Source organism: Mustela nivalis, assembly GCF_964662115.1.
Source record: "Mustela nivalis genome assembly, chromosome: 17".
Lineage (NCBI taxonomy): Eukaryota > Metazoa > Chordata > Mammalia > Carnivora > Mustelidae > Mustela > Mustela nivalis.
The window spans coordinates 61410887-61424881 of NC_139036.1; the positions used below are offsets into that span (position 1 = coordinate 61410887).

General features: G+C 70.1%; 3 protein-coding genes across 8 annotated transcripts in view; 1 reads left to right on the top strand and 2 right to left on the bottom strand.

Moving 5' to 3' along the window:
- RFNG (RFNG O-fucosylpeptide 3-beta-N-acetylglucosaminyltransferase) overlaps positions 1 to 1920 on the bottom strand; it is a 5399-nt gene extending 3479 nt beyond the window's left edge. The window contains exons 1-4 of the mRNA XM_082705643.1: positions 1558 to 1920; positions 996 to 1044; positions 378 to 480; positions 87 to 240 (exon numbers count right to left, since the gene is read on the bottom strand). Of these exons, the coding sequence (XP_082561769.1) occupies positions 87 to 240; positions 378 to 480; positions 996 to 1044; positions 1558 to 1845 (594 nt within the window). The 5' untranslated portion in view covers positions 1846 to 1920. The remainder of the gene's footprint in view (positions 1 to 86; positions 241 to 377; positions 481 to 995; positions 1045 to 1557) is intronic.
- On the top strand, positions 1921 to 7262 carry GPS1 (G protein pathway suppressor 1). 3 transcript variants are annotated; one of them, XM_082705579.1, is made up of 14 exons: positions 1921 to 2029; positions 2914 to 3006; positions 3578 to 3759; positions 4271 to 4435; positions 4521 to 4656; positions 4761 to 4838; positions 5005 to 5065; positions 5459 to 5544; positions 5768 to 5862; positions 6030 to 6135; positions 6210 to 6290; positions 6377 to 6514; positions 6600 to 6734; positions 6823 to 7262. In XM_082705579.1, the coding sequence occupies exons 1-14, from the start codon at positions 1928 to 1930 to the stop codon at positions 6895 to 6897; spliced, it is 1533 nt and encodes a 510-aa protein (XP_082561705.1). In that variant the 5' UTR covers positions 1921 to 1927; the 3' UTR covers positions 6898 to 7262. The 3 variants fall into 3 exon arrangements, with proteins under 3 accessions (XP_082561705.1, XP_082561706.1, XP_082561707.1); XM_082705580.1 differs by having other exon boundaries at positions 5008 to 5065; XM_082705581.1 differs by lacking the exon at positions 6377 to 6514.
- A 220-nt stretch (positions 7263 to 7482) lies between these two features.
- DUS1L (dihydrouridine synthase 1 like) lies at positions 7483 to 13995 on the bottom strand. Of its 4 annotated transcripts, none has more exons than XM_082705594.1 (14): positions 13852 to 13995; positions 12222 to 12468; positions 11623 to 11731; positions 11146 to 11196; positions 10730 to 10842; positions 10165 to 10247; positions 9911 to 10014; positions 9600 to 9744; positions 9387 to 9483; positions 9208 to 9296; positions 8681 to 8826; positions 8367 to 8404; positions 8002 to 8077; positions 7483 to 7891 (listed from the first exon to the last, which is right to left on the bottom strand). In XM_082705594.1, exons 2-14 carry the CDS (start codon positions 12456 to 12458, stop codon positions 7752 to 7754), a joined length of 1428 nt encoding a protein of 475 aa, XP_082561720.1. In that variant the 5' UTR covers positions 12459 to 12468; positions 13852 to 13995; the 3' UTR covers positions 7483 to 7751. The 4 variants fall into 4 exon arrangements, with proteins under 4 accessions (XP_082561720.1, XP_082561719.1, XP_082561717.1 ...); XM_082705593.1 differs by lacking the exon at positions 13852 to 13995 and adding an exon at positions 12908 to 13536; XM_082705591.1 differs by lacking the exon at positions 13852 to 13995 and adding an exon at positions 13107 to 13535.

A 13995-nucleotide genomic window follows, 5' to 3' on the forward strand; every position in this document is an offset into this window, starting at 1 on the left:
CCCCCGGCATGGGCCAGACTCGCAGCACTGCCGCCCTTCCCCAGCGGGGTCCCCGCGCTCAGACGTGCTCCCGGCCCAGCACTCACGGTGCCCCCTCCCGGGACCCTCTCGGCGGCCTCGATGGGGTGGTCCAGGCTGGGCCGGCCCAGGTAGACGTCCTGGCTGGGCGAGAAGGCGGAGAGCAGCCGCAGCAGGCCTCTGGGGTTCACGTAGTTGTCGTCGTCCACGTGGCAGAACCACCTGGGAGCAGCGAGGGGTGCTCTGGCGGGAGCGGCTGGTGCCGCTGGGGGCCTCCCCCTGCTGGCTCCCGAGCGTGGGTGGGCCCGGCCCCAGCCCTGGGCTCTCCTGGGGGGCACTGGAGCAAGGCCACCACATACTTGCGTCCGGACTCGATGAACGTGTCGTACTCCACGGCCATCTTGCAGCACAGGGCCTGGCGGGTGTGCACGGCCGAGCAGTTGGTGTTGATGACGTGGCTACCTGCCAGGCGCGGGAAACGGGGGAGGTGTGAGGGCCAGCCCACCGCATGGTGATCAGGGCAAAACGGGGCTGCCCAGTGGGCATGGCCACCTCACCCTGCTCGAAGCCCCCAGGCCGGGTCCAACCGCGCAGCCCTGGCCGGCTGCTGACCCACAGGGCCCAGACCGGTAACAACCATCTGCACCACTGTGAGCGCAAAGCCGCCCCAGGTCGAGGACGTGGAGCTGCCAGGAAACAGTGGCCTCTGCTGGAGCGTCTTCGGGACCTGGACCGTTTGGGGACTGTGGCTCTGGCCCGAGGCCCTGGGAGGCCTGCCAGGGCTGCGGGAGGCAGAGCCCGGCCCGTGTGTGTAGGGGGCCTGGATGCTGGCCCTGCTCTCCGCCAGCTGTGTGACCCTGGGCAAGCGACGCCCCCCACCCCGCCCCAGACCTCTGTACACAGCAGGGAGACGGGTGTCACCGCACCAAAGGACCCATGAGGGGACCTGGTGCGCACCGGCTGGGGAGTGCGCTCACCTGCCCGGAGTTGCAGCTCAGGGTCATCCCCGTCCGTGAAGATGAAGGTCTGGGGAGAGACAACCTGTGAGGCCCCAGGGGGACCCGAATGGAGCTGCACAGATGCCCCTGGGTGAGCCTGGGCTTCGGAGATGGAGCTTCAGGATAAGAGGGTGCCCAGGACGGGCCTGGACGCTGGGGTTGGGACGGGGCGGAGGGGTGGGGGAGTGGGGTTGGGGGGGGGGAGTGGGGTGGGGGTTTCCCCAGCGATGGCCTGCTGCTGTCCCCAGTGTCTCCTGCTGCGGTTGGGGCCTGGCCTGCTCTCACAGGACGTCTGTGGGGTCTTGGTCCAGTGTCAGCTGAGAGAACCCACCCCAGAGGGAGGGCGGCTGCGCTTGGGTCCCCACAGACTCAGAGTGAGGGTCTGGCCATCACTCTGGGGACACAGCAGTGGGCAGGGGGTCCCGGGGATGGGGTCTCCGGGGCAGCCCTTGCGGGGACAGGGGTGTAGGGGGCGCGGACGGTTGCGGTCCGGGGTCGGGATCCGGGCTGTGGGATCGGGGGATCCCGGGGTGAGGCCCACCTGCTGGCGGGCCCGGGAGATCCAGGTGCTCAGCAGCAGCCCCAGGCGTGGCCCGTGGTTCTTCTGGGTGGTCTTGACAGCGATGAAGACGTCGTCGGGCCGCAGGCGGGGGACGGAGGCGGGTCGGGCTGGGGACCCCCGCCGGCCGGGGCTCGGACTGGGAGCCCTGGCAGGGGCGGGGGCCGGCGCCGGTACGCGGGGCAGTGGCAGGGGCAGCAGCAGTAGCGCGGCCAGGGCCGCGGCCAGCGCGAGGCAGGCCCGGCACAGCGCCCCCCGCGCGCGGCTCATGCGGCCGCGGGACCCGCGGGCACCGCCCGGGCTCAGGCCGCGCAGCGGCCCCTTTAAGAGCCGCCCGCCCGCCGCGACCCGGATGCGCTGCCCCGGAAGTGGACGGCGCTGCCCCGGAAGTGGACGGCGCGCCGCGGCGGGGTCGGTGAAGATGCCGCTGCCGGTCCAGGTGTTTAACCTGCAGGTAACGAGCCGCGGCCGGCGACCCCAAGGCGCCCTCCCGCACCGCTGCTCCCGCCCCCCCACCCCCGTCGCCGCCGGGCCGGGGCCGGGCCCCCGCGCGGCCTCCCTTCCCCGCCGCCCCGCGGCCTCGCGCAGGGGCCCCGCCGTGGGCCCGGCAGCCCGGCCGGCGCTGACGCTCTCTGTCCGTCCGGCCGCGGGCCGGCTGTGTGTCAGGGCCGGGGGGTGCAGAGTCAGGACAGGATGCGGGGCAGCCCGGCCCCCAGCGCGGCCTCCTCGCCAGGGGCCGCTCTGTACCTCGCCCCTCCCAGCGGCAGGTCAGCCCTCGTCCTGCCGGGCTCGGCCGGGGACTTCAGCCTGAGCGCAGCCTGTCGGCCCGTACGCTGCTTCCCGAGGTACCGTCCAGGGCGGGGGGCCCAGGAGCGAGCGAGCGCGGGGGGTGCGCGCCCACCGGCCGGGCCAGCCGGCGGAGGACGCGCGCCCCAGGACACTGCTCCGCCGCCCCCGCTGCCGGGCGCTGCTCGAGGCTCGGAGAAGCAGCGTCAGGACGGTGGCTGCGGCTGTGAAGGGACCGCAGGGGCACCCCCTCCCCCCCGCGCCGCTGCCTGCCCGCGGCCCCGGAGACCCGCGGTGGAGAGGGCGCCAGGGCTCTCGCTCTGCGGCTGCGGGGCTTGCGGGGGGCGGCGCCGGACACGGGCTGGGGAACGGTCAGGGACGGCCAGCGCCTCCGCACTGGGTCCCGGACAGGATCACGCAGACAGGATCCCTAGGACAGGAGCCTGCTGGGGACGTGGCACCGCGGGCAGAGCCCGACTCAGGGGACAGTGAGGGTTTCTTGCCCTTCCTGGTCAGTCCGGTTCGAGTGCCAAATGCCCGCTTGTGTTGCAGGGGGCCGTGGAGCCCATGCAGATCGATGTGGACCCCCAGGAGGACCCGCAGAATGCGTCCGATGTCAACTACGTGGTGGAGAACCCTACTCTGGTAAGGAACCCTGCCCGCGGTCCTAAGGCAGGCAGCAGAGGGCGTGGGCTGTCAGTCCTGGGGGGGGGGGGGCACCCAAGCCATGCTTTTCTCTGACCCAGAAATCTCTAGGCTGTTCGGTTGCCCACTGGTCTTGGGGGGCGGTAGCCCAGCCAGAGACCGTGTGCCCCACATCTCTTCATGGGGCAAGAGCCTACGTGCGTCTCTCCTCAGACCCAGGACAGGTCTTTCTTGGCGCCCAGCCTGCAGCACGGCTTCCTGACCGCTCTGCCTGGGGACTGGCAGTCACGAGTCAGGCCCATCTGGCTCTGGCCATTTGTCCCCTCAGTGCCCCAGGCAGGGCTCTACCCTGGAGGCCCCCGCCCTGGCTCACACCAGGTGGCTTTGCCGGCACCGGAGAGCCGTCTGGCTGGCGCCCGAACACCTCGTCGTTCTTGCCATGGGTGTAGGGCTTCTCGGATACCGCAGAAGGGTCAGTGTCTGGGTCCTGCTCCTGGCTCACCCGCCAGGACTTGGGATCTGGGGTCCCGCCTTGCACAGCCTCCGTCCACTCCCGCCTCCCCGACTTCAGGATCTGGAGCAGTACGCGGCCAGCTACAGCGGGCTGATGCGCATCGAGCGGCTGCAGTTCATTGCCGACCACTGCCCCCCACTGCGGGCAGAAGCCCTGAAGATGGCCCTGTCCTTTGTGCAGAGGACCTTCAATGTGGACATGTATGAAGAGATTCACCGCAAGCTCTCGGAGGCCACCAGGTGACACCCGGGGCTTGGCCAGAGGAGACAGGGCCCTTGGTGGGAGCAGACTACAGGGACTGGGCGTGGTGTGTCCCCTTGGGTCCGGCCTGGGCAGGGCCTTCCTGTGCTCCCGACTCCTGACACCGTCCCCGTGTGGGCACTTAATAGCGTCCCTGCCTCCGTGTGGGGACATGGCCTATCTTTGTTGAAGCCAGGCAGGGCAATGAATGGCAAAACAGGCCAGGTTCTCAGTCGCCCTGTCGTGGGGCTCTCTGCACCGCCCTGGCCTTTCTCTGCGTGCACAGGGCGCGTAGACGTCCTGGCGGGAAGCGGGTCTCCTGGAGAGGACACCTTGCTCTCCTCTGCGCGTGGCCGCACGCACGCGCCTTCTCCCGGCGGGCATGCGCTCCAGGCTGTGGGCCCGTGTTCCTGTGCTGCCTGGGCGCTCCCTCGGCAGGGGCTGGGCAGGGGCCCCTGGGGACACCCCTCTGCCTGCGCCTCAGCCCCTGACGCCTGAGCACTCCCTCAGGGAGCTGCAGAACGCGCCGGACACCATCCCTGAGAGTGGCGTGGAGCCGCCACCCCTTGACACGGCCTGGGTGGAGGCCACTCGGAAGAAGGCTCTGCTGAAGCTGGAGAAGCTGGACACGGACCTCAAGAACTACAAGGGCAACTCCATCAAGGAGAGCATCAGGTGCTGCTCTCGGGAGGCTGGAAGGCTGGCGGCCAGCAAGGCCCCTGTGGCCCTGGGCCAGGTCCGCTCACATCTGGCCCTACAGGCGCGGCCACGACGACCTGGGTGACCACTATCTGGACTGTGGGGACCTGAGCAACGCCCTCAAGTGTTACTCCCGGGCCCGGGATTACTGCACCAGCGCCAAGCACGTCATCAACATGTGCCTCAACGTCATCAAGGTGGGCCCTGCCTGGGGGGTGGGCGGCCGGATGGGCTGCGGGGCAGTGCCGCCCCTGAGCCAGGAGGGGGCGCCCCAGCTGAGCCCACCCCACCTGCCCACCAGGTCAGCGTCTACCTGCAGAACTGGTCTCACGTGCTGAGCTACGTGAGCAAGGCCGAGTCCACCCCGGAGATTGCCGAGGTAACGGCGGCGTCCCCACTCTGTCCTCGGACCTGGTCCCCGGACCGCGGCGCCCCGGTGGGCGGGGCCCTCCCCAGACTGCCCTTGCCCCTCAGGCTGGGGCAGGGCCCAGGGAAGGACCAGGGTGTGGAGGCTGGTGGCTGACGTGTCCCACTTTCCCCTGCAGCAGCGTGGGGAGCGGGACAGCCAGACCCAGGCGATCCTCACCAAGCTCAAGTGTGCTGCCGGTGAGGGCTTTGGGCCGGGAAAACGCCACAGAGGAGACCAGCGCTGGGGTGGCGCGTGCGGGTCCGATGTCAGTTCTCACTGCCAGGGCAGGGGGCCTCATCGCAGCGGAGGAAACGTCCGAGCCGCCCCAGGGGTGTCCGCCAGGCCTCAGTCCTGGGCGGGGAGGCCAGTGCGCGGCCAGTGGTCAGGGACGGAGGTCTGGCTAGCGGGTGGGCCTGGGGCTCCTTCGTAGGAGTCCTCGCCTCTGCTGCTCACGGCTTCTCCAGGCCAGGCTCACGGGTGTGGCCACGTTTGACCAGAGTCCCTGTCCTTGACCCTGGGAAGCGGCTGGGGTGGGGGAGGCAAGGGCACCGGGCTTCATTCTGCCCTCCCCCCGCCCCCCTGCCCCGCAGGCCTGGCCGAGCTGGCCGCGCGCAAGTACAAGCAGGCCGCCAAGTGCTTCCTGCTGGCCTCGTTCGATCACTGCGATTTCCCTGAGGTGAGGGACCGGAGGCCGAGTGGGGACGCGCTCTTGCTGGGACTCCGGAAGCAGGGGGAGGACTCATGGGTTACGCTCTTTTTATTGAGGGGACGCCCTGTTCAGGTGGGTGGTGGGTGGTGCGTGGGGCAGCGGTGACCCAGCCTCGTGTCTGTTGTCTCCTTGGACTCTGTCTTGACGGTCAGTGACCCCAGGTGTCTGTCCCAACTCTTCTTGCCCTTAGCTGCTTTCTCCCAGCAACGTGGCCGTCTACGGTGGCCTGTGTGCCTTGGCCACGTTTGACCGGCAGGAACTGCAGCGCAACGTCATCTCCAGCAGGTGGGTGGGGGGTGGGGTGCCGGCCCTGCGCCCCCCGGGCCTGCTCCCTTCCAGAAGTGTGAGGACTCGCGCCGGGCAGGCCTTTGGGGGGGCTCGGGCCCTCGGCCGTTGGCACAGGTGCCCGTCAGGGCAGGTGCGGGCCGGCTCTGAGGGCCATGCGTCTGCAGCTCCTTCAAGCTGTTCCTGGAGCTGGAGCCACAGGTTCGCGACATCATCTTCAAATTCTACGAGTCCAAGTACGCCTCGTGCCTGAAGATGCTGGATGAGATGAAGGTGAGGGACCGGCCAGCTGGGGGGCGGGGGCCGGGGCCGGGGAGCAGCGGTGCCTGAGCGGGTCCCCTCACCAGGACAACCTGCTCTTGGACATGTACCTGGCCCCCCACGTCAGGACGCTGTACACCCAGATCCGCAACCGCGCCCTCATCCAGGTAGACGCGGGGGTGCGGAAGCTGAGGCGGGGTGCTGCGGGCGGGCTCGGGAGTCCCCAGCAGCTGACTCGGCCTCGGCCCCGCAGTACTTCAGCCCCTACGTGTCGGCGGACATGCACAAGATGGCCGCGGCCTTCAACACCACTGTGGCGGCGCTGGAGGACGAGCTGACACAGCTCATCCTTGAGGGGCTCATCAACGCCCGCATCGACTCCCACAGCAAGGTGGCCGGCCCGGGGCCAAGGCCGTGGGTGCAGGGAGGGCCCCTGGGCTGTGGGGAGCACTGCTGAACCCCACCCCTCGCCGCAGATTCTGTACGCCCGGGACGTGGACCAGCGCAGCACGACCTTCGAGAAGTCCCTGCTGATGGGGAAGGAGTTCCAGAGACGCGCCAAAGCCATGATCCTGCGGGCGGCTGTGCTGCGCAATCAGATTCACGTCAAGGTGAGGGCAGGGGCAGCCCCCGTGTGGACACGCGGCAGGGTGGGCACACGCACGTCCCCTGGGCTGAGCAGCCCCGTCTCCACCCCAGTCCCCTCCCCGAGAAGGGAGCCAGGGGGAGCTGACGCCGGCCAACAGCCAGTCCCGAATGAGCACCAACATGTGAGGGCGCCCACTGGCCTCCAGGATCCGCTCGTGCCCTGCCCGCCCCCATCCACCGCCTCGACACACAGGCTCCCACGGCTCACCCGCTACTTGTGGAGGGGCTTGTGTACCCCCCTGGCCCCTGCTATGCAGGGCCCCCCACAGGGACGTCCAGGCCCGGCTTCTCGTGTTCCCTCGCCCCCTGCTGTGCCCTGGCGAGGCGGGCTGCTGCTGCTCAAGGCCCTTCCCGGAAGGAGACCGGCAGGGCTCACAGGTGTGACTTCCCGGTGTCACCCCCACCCCCAGCAGCACTCCCAGCCCCCTTGTTGTGTCACCGAGGGTGCAGGCAAGTTCAACGTCAGTCCATTAAAGGGCAGCCTGAGAACATTCCCTGGTGCCATTCCTTTCTGCTAAAAGGGCTTCCGAGGCCCATCTCCATGAGGTCAGGCCTTGGGGTCAGGGCTCCCCACCCCATTACACGGGCCGAGCAGCGGGGAGGGGCTGAGACCAGCCCACGCCCCCTCTAGGGGTTTCCCAAGGCAGCGGCTCCACCCTCCCAGCCTCGCGTCCAGGTCTCGCAGGCCCCGGGGGCTGCTCACGCTGTCTCTGGTTCTCTGCATCGTTTCAGAGATGCACGTTTATTGTTCACTTCTGAACACACACGTTGCAGGGAGGGGGCAGGTCCAGCCTGGGCACCTGCTCCCTGGTGCAGCATTTCTGGGCTCCTGGCGTCGGCCGAGGGGAGACCAGCTCTTCCTTCCGCGCTGAGTAGCGGGAGGCTCCCTGAGTAAAGGCATTTCCTTAAGTGGGACGCGTAGAGGTCACAGCGGCAGTCCCTGGGCCTGGGGAGGCGCTGTGTCCGGCTCTGGCTGCCCCTCAGGCCAGGGCGCTGCCCACCACCTCAGGAAGGCCGCCTGGCTCCCCGGGTCCTGCTGGCTGGGGCTCCTGCAGCCTGGACGGGGCCCCCTTCCAGGCCAGAGACTTCTCCAGTTTGGTTTTAAAAAGCAATCCGTGACCTGGCGGCAGAGGAGGAGGCTGGTGGGGCTCAGAAGGCTGAGGGTCCCACTGCCCAGTGGGGGCTGGGACTGCGGGGGGGGGGGGTGCGGGCGGCAGAGGCGCCCCTTACCTGGGCAGTCCGCAGCCTCTCTGAACGCTCGCTTCTTGCAGCAGCCCCGGCACAGGTTGAACACACACCTGTTGCCCTGGACGCGGGGAAGCCGGTGAGCCTGCGGCTGAGGCCCCTCCACCTGAGCCAGCCCCCCAAAGCCCAGGGTCGGCCAGGAGCACCGGTGGGCTGCAGCCTGGCCCAGGGCCTGCCTTCCACACCGCAAGCGGCTGTCGTGAGGCGGGCAAACAGCCATCCTCCCTGGGGCTGCCCCCCACGTCCGCACGACAGGTCCTGGGAAGTGTCAGCAGGGACCGCCCCGCCCGCCGCCCCGCCCGCCGCCCCCTCATGCTGAGCTCCGGCCTGGGCAGCCCGGCCAGACTCACCTTTGGGTTTCCACACTGATCACACTTAGCGTATTTTGCTGAGAAAAGAACAGAAGCAGGTGTTGGTGAAGCCGGGAGCCGGCCCGAGGACGCAGCACACGTGTCCCCACCGCATACTAGGTGCCTGCCACTAGAACCTTCTCCGGAGGGCGGCCCCAAAGCCCATCCCCACCTCCAAGCAGCAGCCAGGGGAGCAGGGGGCAGGCCGGGCCGCGGTCACTCACCGTGGCAGCCTGGCTCCCAGCAGGCCCTTACCACTGTGCTCCCCCGCCCCGGGGAGCAGCCCCTGGGGCCCCACAGGGAGAACAGCTTACGCTTCAGCGAGGGGTCGAAGGTCTTGTGGGGGTTCCTCAGCTGCTTCTTCTGCTTGTTCTTGGACAGGACGTCGGTGCCGCCCTCCTCCTCCTCCAGGGCCCGCTTGCCGCGCGCACCCCCATTCTCCTCGCTCCCTTCCCTGGGCCTGGGAGGGCAGGGCAGCGGGCAGAGCTGGCCCCGTGGAGGGGTGACCCACCAGCCCGGGCCCCAGGACGTGTACAGCGCCCCACAGCTCGGCTCCTGGGCTCCCGGGGCCGTGGCTGGGTCTGAGTGGCCCCAGATGACAGCCCAGCCACGGCCGCAGGGACCCAGGGGAAGCTCAGGGGTGCCTGCCACTTGCCCCCAGGACAAATCCACTGGGACTGCTTAAGAGAATCACCTTAGGGGACAGCTGGCATCCCAAGACCGAGCCGAGCCGCCAGCACCCTCCACCAGGGCTGCAGAAGGCCCGCCAGGCCCTGGTGCAGGGAGCGGGGTGCCCTCTCCTCCGTGTGTACCCCGGCCCGTGGGCTGGTGGGAAGCTCACCCTGGCCGCAGGTAGGGCTGGCAGATCCAGTGGAAGAAAGGCAAGCCGCCAGAGGGCTTCTCTCCCTCTTTCTGCCTGGATATATCCTCCTGCAGAAGCCCAGAGCAACCCAGGTCACGGAGCCTGGCCGCCCCGCCGCCCGCCCGGCCACCCCGCCCCCAGCCGGCCCCAGCACCTGCCTGACACCGCAGCTTCAGCTCCCGGCTCACGGCCGCGGCAGCCTCCAGGGTCTTCACCTTGGCAAGCTCCTCCCGGAGCTGCTGATGCACCTGCAGCCTGAGACAAAGGCTCTGTCCCCGAGCCGCCCCTAGGTCGAGCCCCTGCCCGGCACACAGACCCGACTCGGGAGCGAGCTCTCCCGACACACGCTTCCAGAGAGCTGAGCAACTCACGTGTGGTGCCACAGCTTGAAGAGGTGTGCGCGGACGCAGGACAGGGGGCAGGGGTGCTGCCGCACGATGTCCAGGTACTCCTCGGCCAGCTCCCACACGGCAGGGCTGCGGCCCTCAAACAGGGCGGGGTTGTGCAGGTTGCCCTCTGGGGAGAATCGGGGAAGGAGGGCTCAAGGCGGCAGGCGCTCACGTCCCCGGAGGGGCGGCCCCCACCATTCAGGCCACGGGCAGCCGAGGCCTGGGAGTGAGGCCAGCACAGGCCCCGGGCAACCCGAATGGGGCCCGGCCCATCGGCCATGGCCCAGCCTCACCTGCACTCATGACCCCCTGGACTCCTGTGTCCCGGATGCAGCGCTCCACGTCCCGTAGACACTGGATGTTCCCGTTGGCAAATACAGGGATGGCCACTGCCTTCCTGTCGGGAGCAGGGGCAGACGCTCAGCGGAGAGCCGTCTCTCTTTGTGCCCCATGCCAGGCACAGAGCTCCAGCCCCCACACTCCCTCCGACCCCACCGCACGGCTCCCTGCCAGCTCGGGCAGCGCGGCCCCCTCCTCGCACACTCACCGCACGGCCTTGATGTGCTCCCAGGAGGCAGTGCCCGACAAGGGCCCCTTCTGCTCCTTGGTGCGCCCATGCACGGTCAGCAGCTAGAACACAGGCCTGGCTCTACTGTGCTGTGACCGCAGACCCCAAACCAACCCTTGGGCCTCACATGCCCAGTGCCCTGGGCTGCAACTGGGGGCTGCTGCCTGTGGCTCCCGTGTCCCACGGATCCAGCCGGCGTGCAGAAGCGAGGCGGCACCTTGTTCGAGGGCCGCTCCTCATGAAGTGGCAGCACGCCAGGTCCAAAGGTGTTGGGGGGGCACCAACCTGACTTTAAGGCTGGGGTCAGGTAGGGGAGGGCAGCTGAGGCCTGGCCCCTCCCAGGACCGGCCGCCTCCCTGGGAACACGCAGCTCCCCCACCCTCACCAGGCCTTGCCTCGGGGTCACCACGATTCTGGCCCTCCCTGGCGAGTCGGTGCCTCAAGGGAGCTCCTGGGGGCAAGGACCCCTCCCTGCCTGGTTCAGGGTGCAGGGGACACGAGGCAGGGGAGTAGGGCGTGGACCTGCGAGCCCTCAGCCCCTCACCTGGCAGCCAGCCTTCTCCAGCATCTGGGCATACTTCACGGTCTTGTCGATCTCCGGGAAGACTCGGATTTTGCACGTGACGGGCACAGCGAGTTTCTCGTGGGCCAGGAGAACTGGGGAAAAGGAGAGTTGGCTTCTGACATGCGTGCTGTTCGCCTCGGGCCGGCCGCGGGGCGCCCCGCCTCGCACCAGCTCCCGTCTGCCAAGACACTGCAGGGCTGGGCCGGGACCCCTGCCCCCAGCTCCCGCTGTCTGGCTCGAAGGGGAGTGGCTGGTGTGGGGCAGTGGTTTCCCAGCCCCTCCTGCAGCCGCAAGTGTGCAGTGGCCAGGACCCACCGGCCACGACCTTGGGGCTCCTTTACCAACCACGACCCGGCCTGATCCCCGCCCCCGGCCCCAGCGCGCAGCCAACTCACTCATTCTCCGGAGCAGGTCCCACTCCTCCTGCAGGAAGGCACCGTAGTGACCTGCAAAAGAGCAGACGGTCCTGCCACATCACGCCTGGGGGCTGTGTGCCCGGCTGCTGGAGCTCAAGGGCTTGGAGTGGGACGCCCACCACGTCTGGCCAACCAGCAACCCCTCAGACTCAGCGAAGAACAGTGTCTGTGCCCCAGGCCGGGGAGCGGTCCCAACGCCTGAACTACGCTGGGCGTACAGCGGCAGGGCCACGTTCATCCTCCCCAGGCACTAAAGGGGGCGAGGAGCCTCAGGCCGGCAGAACCCTGTCACTCGAGGGAGGAGCAAAGACAGGACAGGGACACCACCAGGAGCGGAGAGCAGGCCCTCCCCTGGTCCTGTCCACACCCTGGTCTGTAGGGGGCCCCCTGTGATTTAGGGCCTTGCCCTCTCCCCACAAGGCAGTGCTCCGCACAGCGACCTGCGGCTGAACCCACCTCTTTTGGCTATCATCTGCGGGCAGCCCAAATTCAGGTCGATGGCATCACAGTAATCCTGAGCCAGGAGAGCCGCCTGGACAAACACCTCCGGGTCATTGGCACAGAACTGGGAGACACAGGTGGTGGCGTGAGCCCGACACAAACCCTGGGACTGCAGCTCCCCGGCCCCACAGGACATTCAGGGTCCCCGGGGCCGCCTGCAGGATGGCATCCTGTGCTAACGTTCACGCGACGACGCGGGCCCACACCACGAGGAGGGGACGTCCCAGACGCACGTCCGCCCCAACTGACACAACGCTGGCCTCCCGGACTTCAGGAGAGCAGAGCGTTCCTCCCCAGCGTCCGGTAACGAGTGCACACGTGGCACACGGGCAGGTGAGGGGGAGGGGCTGCCAGTCTCGCACCACACTCACGGCGTCCCCTCACCCAGACTGAGCCGGCGCCCCGGGAAGGGGTCCATCTCTGCAAGCCCAGCCCCAGGGGCCCCGGGAAGCCCGGAGCTTCGCCAGAGCATGCCCGCCCCCCCCCCCCCCGCCCCCAGAAGTTGGTTCTGGAAAGATGCGGCACCTGGCACTCCCGGCCAGGCCCCTGCCCACCTGCACAATGAGAGGCCGGTCCTCGGGGCACACCTCGCAGTACAGGTTCTCTTTCCGATAGTTGGCGTCGCGGACGAAGACCTGGGCGTGCAGCATGGGGGTGTAGCAGAGCTGGGCCCCGTGCCGGCGGCTCAGCAGCCTCCAGGCCAGCTCACTCTGGTCCACCATGGGCGCCACCACGTGGCGGGCGCCCCCCAGGGTGCGGCTCCAGAACTCGAAGCCCTGCAGCTTTGGCATCGCCTCCACACTGAAAAGGGGGAGACCAAGGGTCGGCCACCGGGCGGAGCGGCAGGGCAGCCTGAAGGCATCGGAGGGAGCCCGGAGGACGCACAACCCTCCTGGAGGCCGCTCCAGGGCAGCCTGACGGTCGCAGGCACAGACATCAGGGTCCCCCCTGCTGCAGACCCAAGGCCATGGCCTCCGGGCACCGCGTCCCCACCCGCTCGCCAGTGCGCCAAAGAGCCAGGGAACGCGCTGTCCTCGTCCCCCTCCCCCGGACACCTCGGTCGGGGAGGTGGCCCTGCCCACCTGCTCCGCACAGCGAACGCCTCGGCGCGCTCGCCGGCCCGTCGCACCGGTCCCGGCCGGACGACCGCGCGGCAGCCGCCCTTCCCCACAGGCCGCCGGGGCAGCCGCGGCCCCGCGGCCTCCCCCAGCGGATCCCCGGGGGCAGCGACCCCGCGCACCGAGCTCCGCGGTCCCGAGGCAGTCACCGGCCTGGCACCGACCGAGCGCGCCCCCGGGGGGCCCGGCACTGCCCGGCCGAGGTCGCACGGGGAGGTCGCACGGGGAAGTGGCCGGCGCGCGGGCGCGCGGGGCGCCGAGGCGCTGTCACCGTCGCTGCCGCCTCGCGCGGGCGCCCGGCCGGACCCGCGGGACACCCACCTGCCCGGGCCCCTCCGGGACCGCCCGCGGGCCTCTGGGAGCCAGGGCGCGGCGGGGGCTCCCTCGCTGCCCGCAGGCCGCCACGCCGGGGCCGCCGCCCGGCCCAGGGCTCCGCGCCGGGGCCGCCGGAAGGTGCCTCCTCCAGGGCGGTCCGGGCGGCCCGCGGTGCGGCGGGAAACGCGTCCCCGGGAAACCGCGCCCGGTCGCGGAGGAGCCCCGCCCCGCGAGGTCGGAGGTCAGAGGCCGGAGGTCGGCCGGGCCCCGCCGCAGCGCGGTTGGGCGGGGAGGGGAGACCCGAGGCCCGGCTCGCCCGGCGCCCGCTCTCCACTCCGGGCTCCCGCTTCTGCCTCCCGAAAGGGCCGCAAGTCCTCCGCCTCGGCCGGGTGCTCAAAGGCCTCCGGGGGCCCCCACAGGCCGGAAGTGCTGCCGTCCGCGGGGTCCCACCCCTGCACTTCCGGGGCCCGGCCGGGGTGCGCGCGCGGCGAACCCGCCTGAAACGCAGCGCGCACGCGCAGGGCGCTCCCCGCCGCCGGGGCTGGCGCAGGCGCAGCCGGGAGTCGGGGGTGGTCGCGGCGGGAGTTGCGCGCGGGGGCCGCTGCGGGGCGGGCCTTTCCCCCCGCGGCTTTCGAACCCGCTCGCTCCCCGCCGGAGGCCGTGCGCGTCCCTCCCCGCCGCTAGCGCCCGACGCCCTGCCCGTGCCTGCCGCGCGAGCCGTGCTTTAATTCGCGGGCCCCTGCGCACGAACCCGACAGTGTGGAGGGACGGGGCTGGCGTTTCGTTCCGGCCTTGAATGCGGCCGCGTCCCCGAAGGTCGGGCGCTGGAGGAAGGACAGGTCCAGACCGAAACGGCGAGCGCCCCGAGCACTTCCGCCGGGTCCGCGGGGTCGGC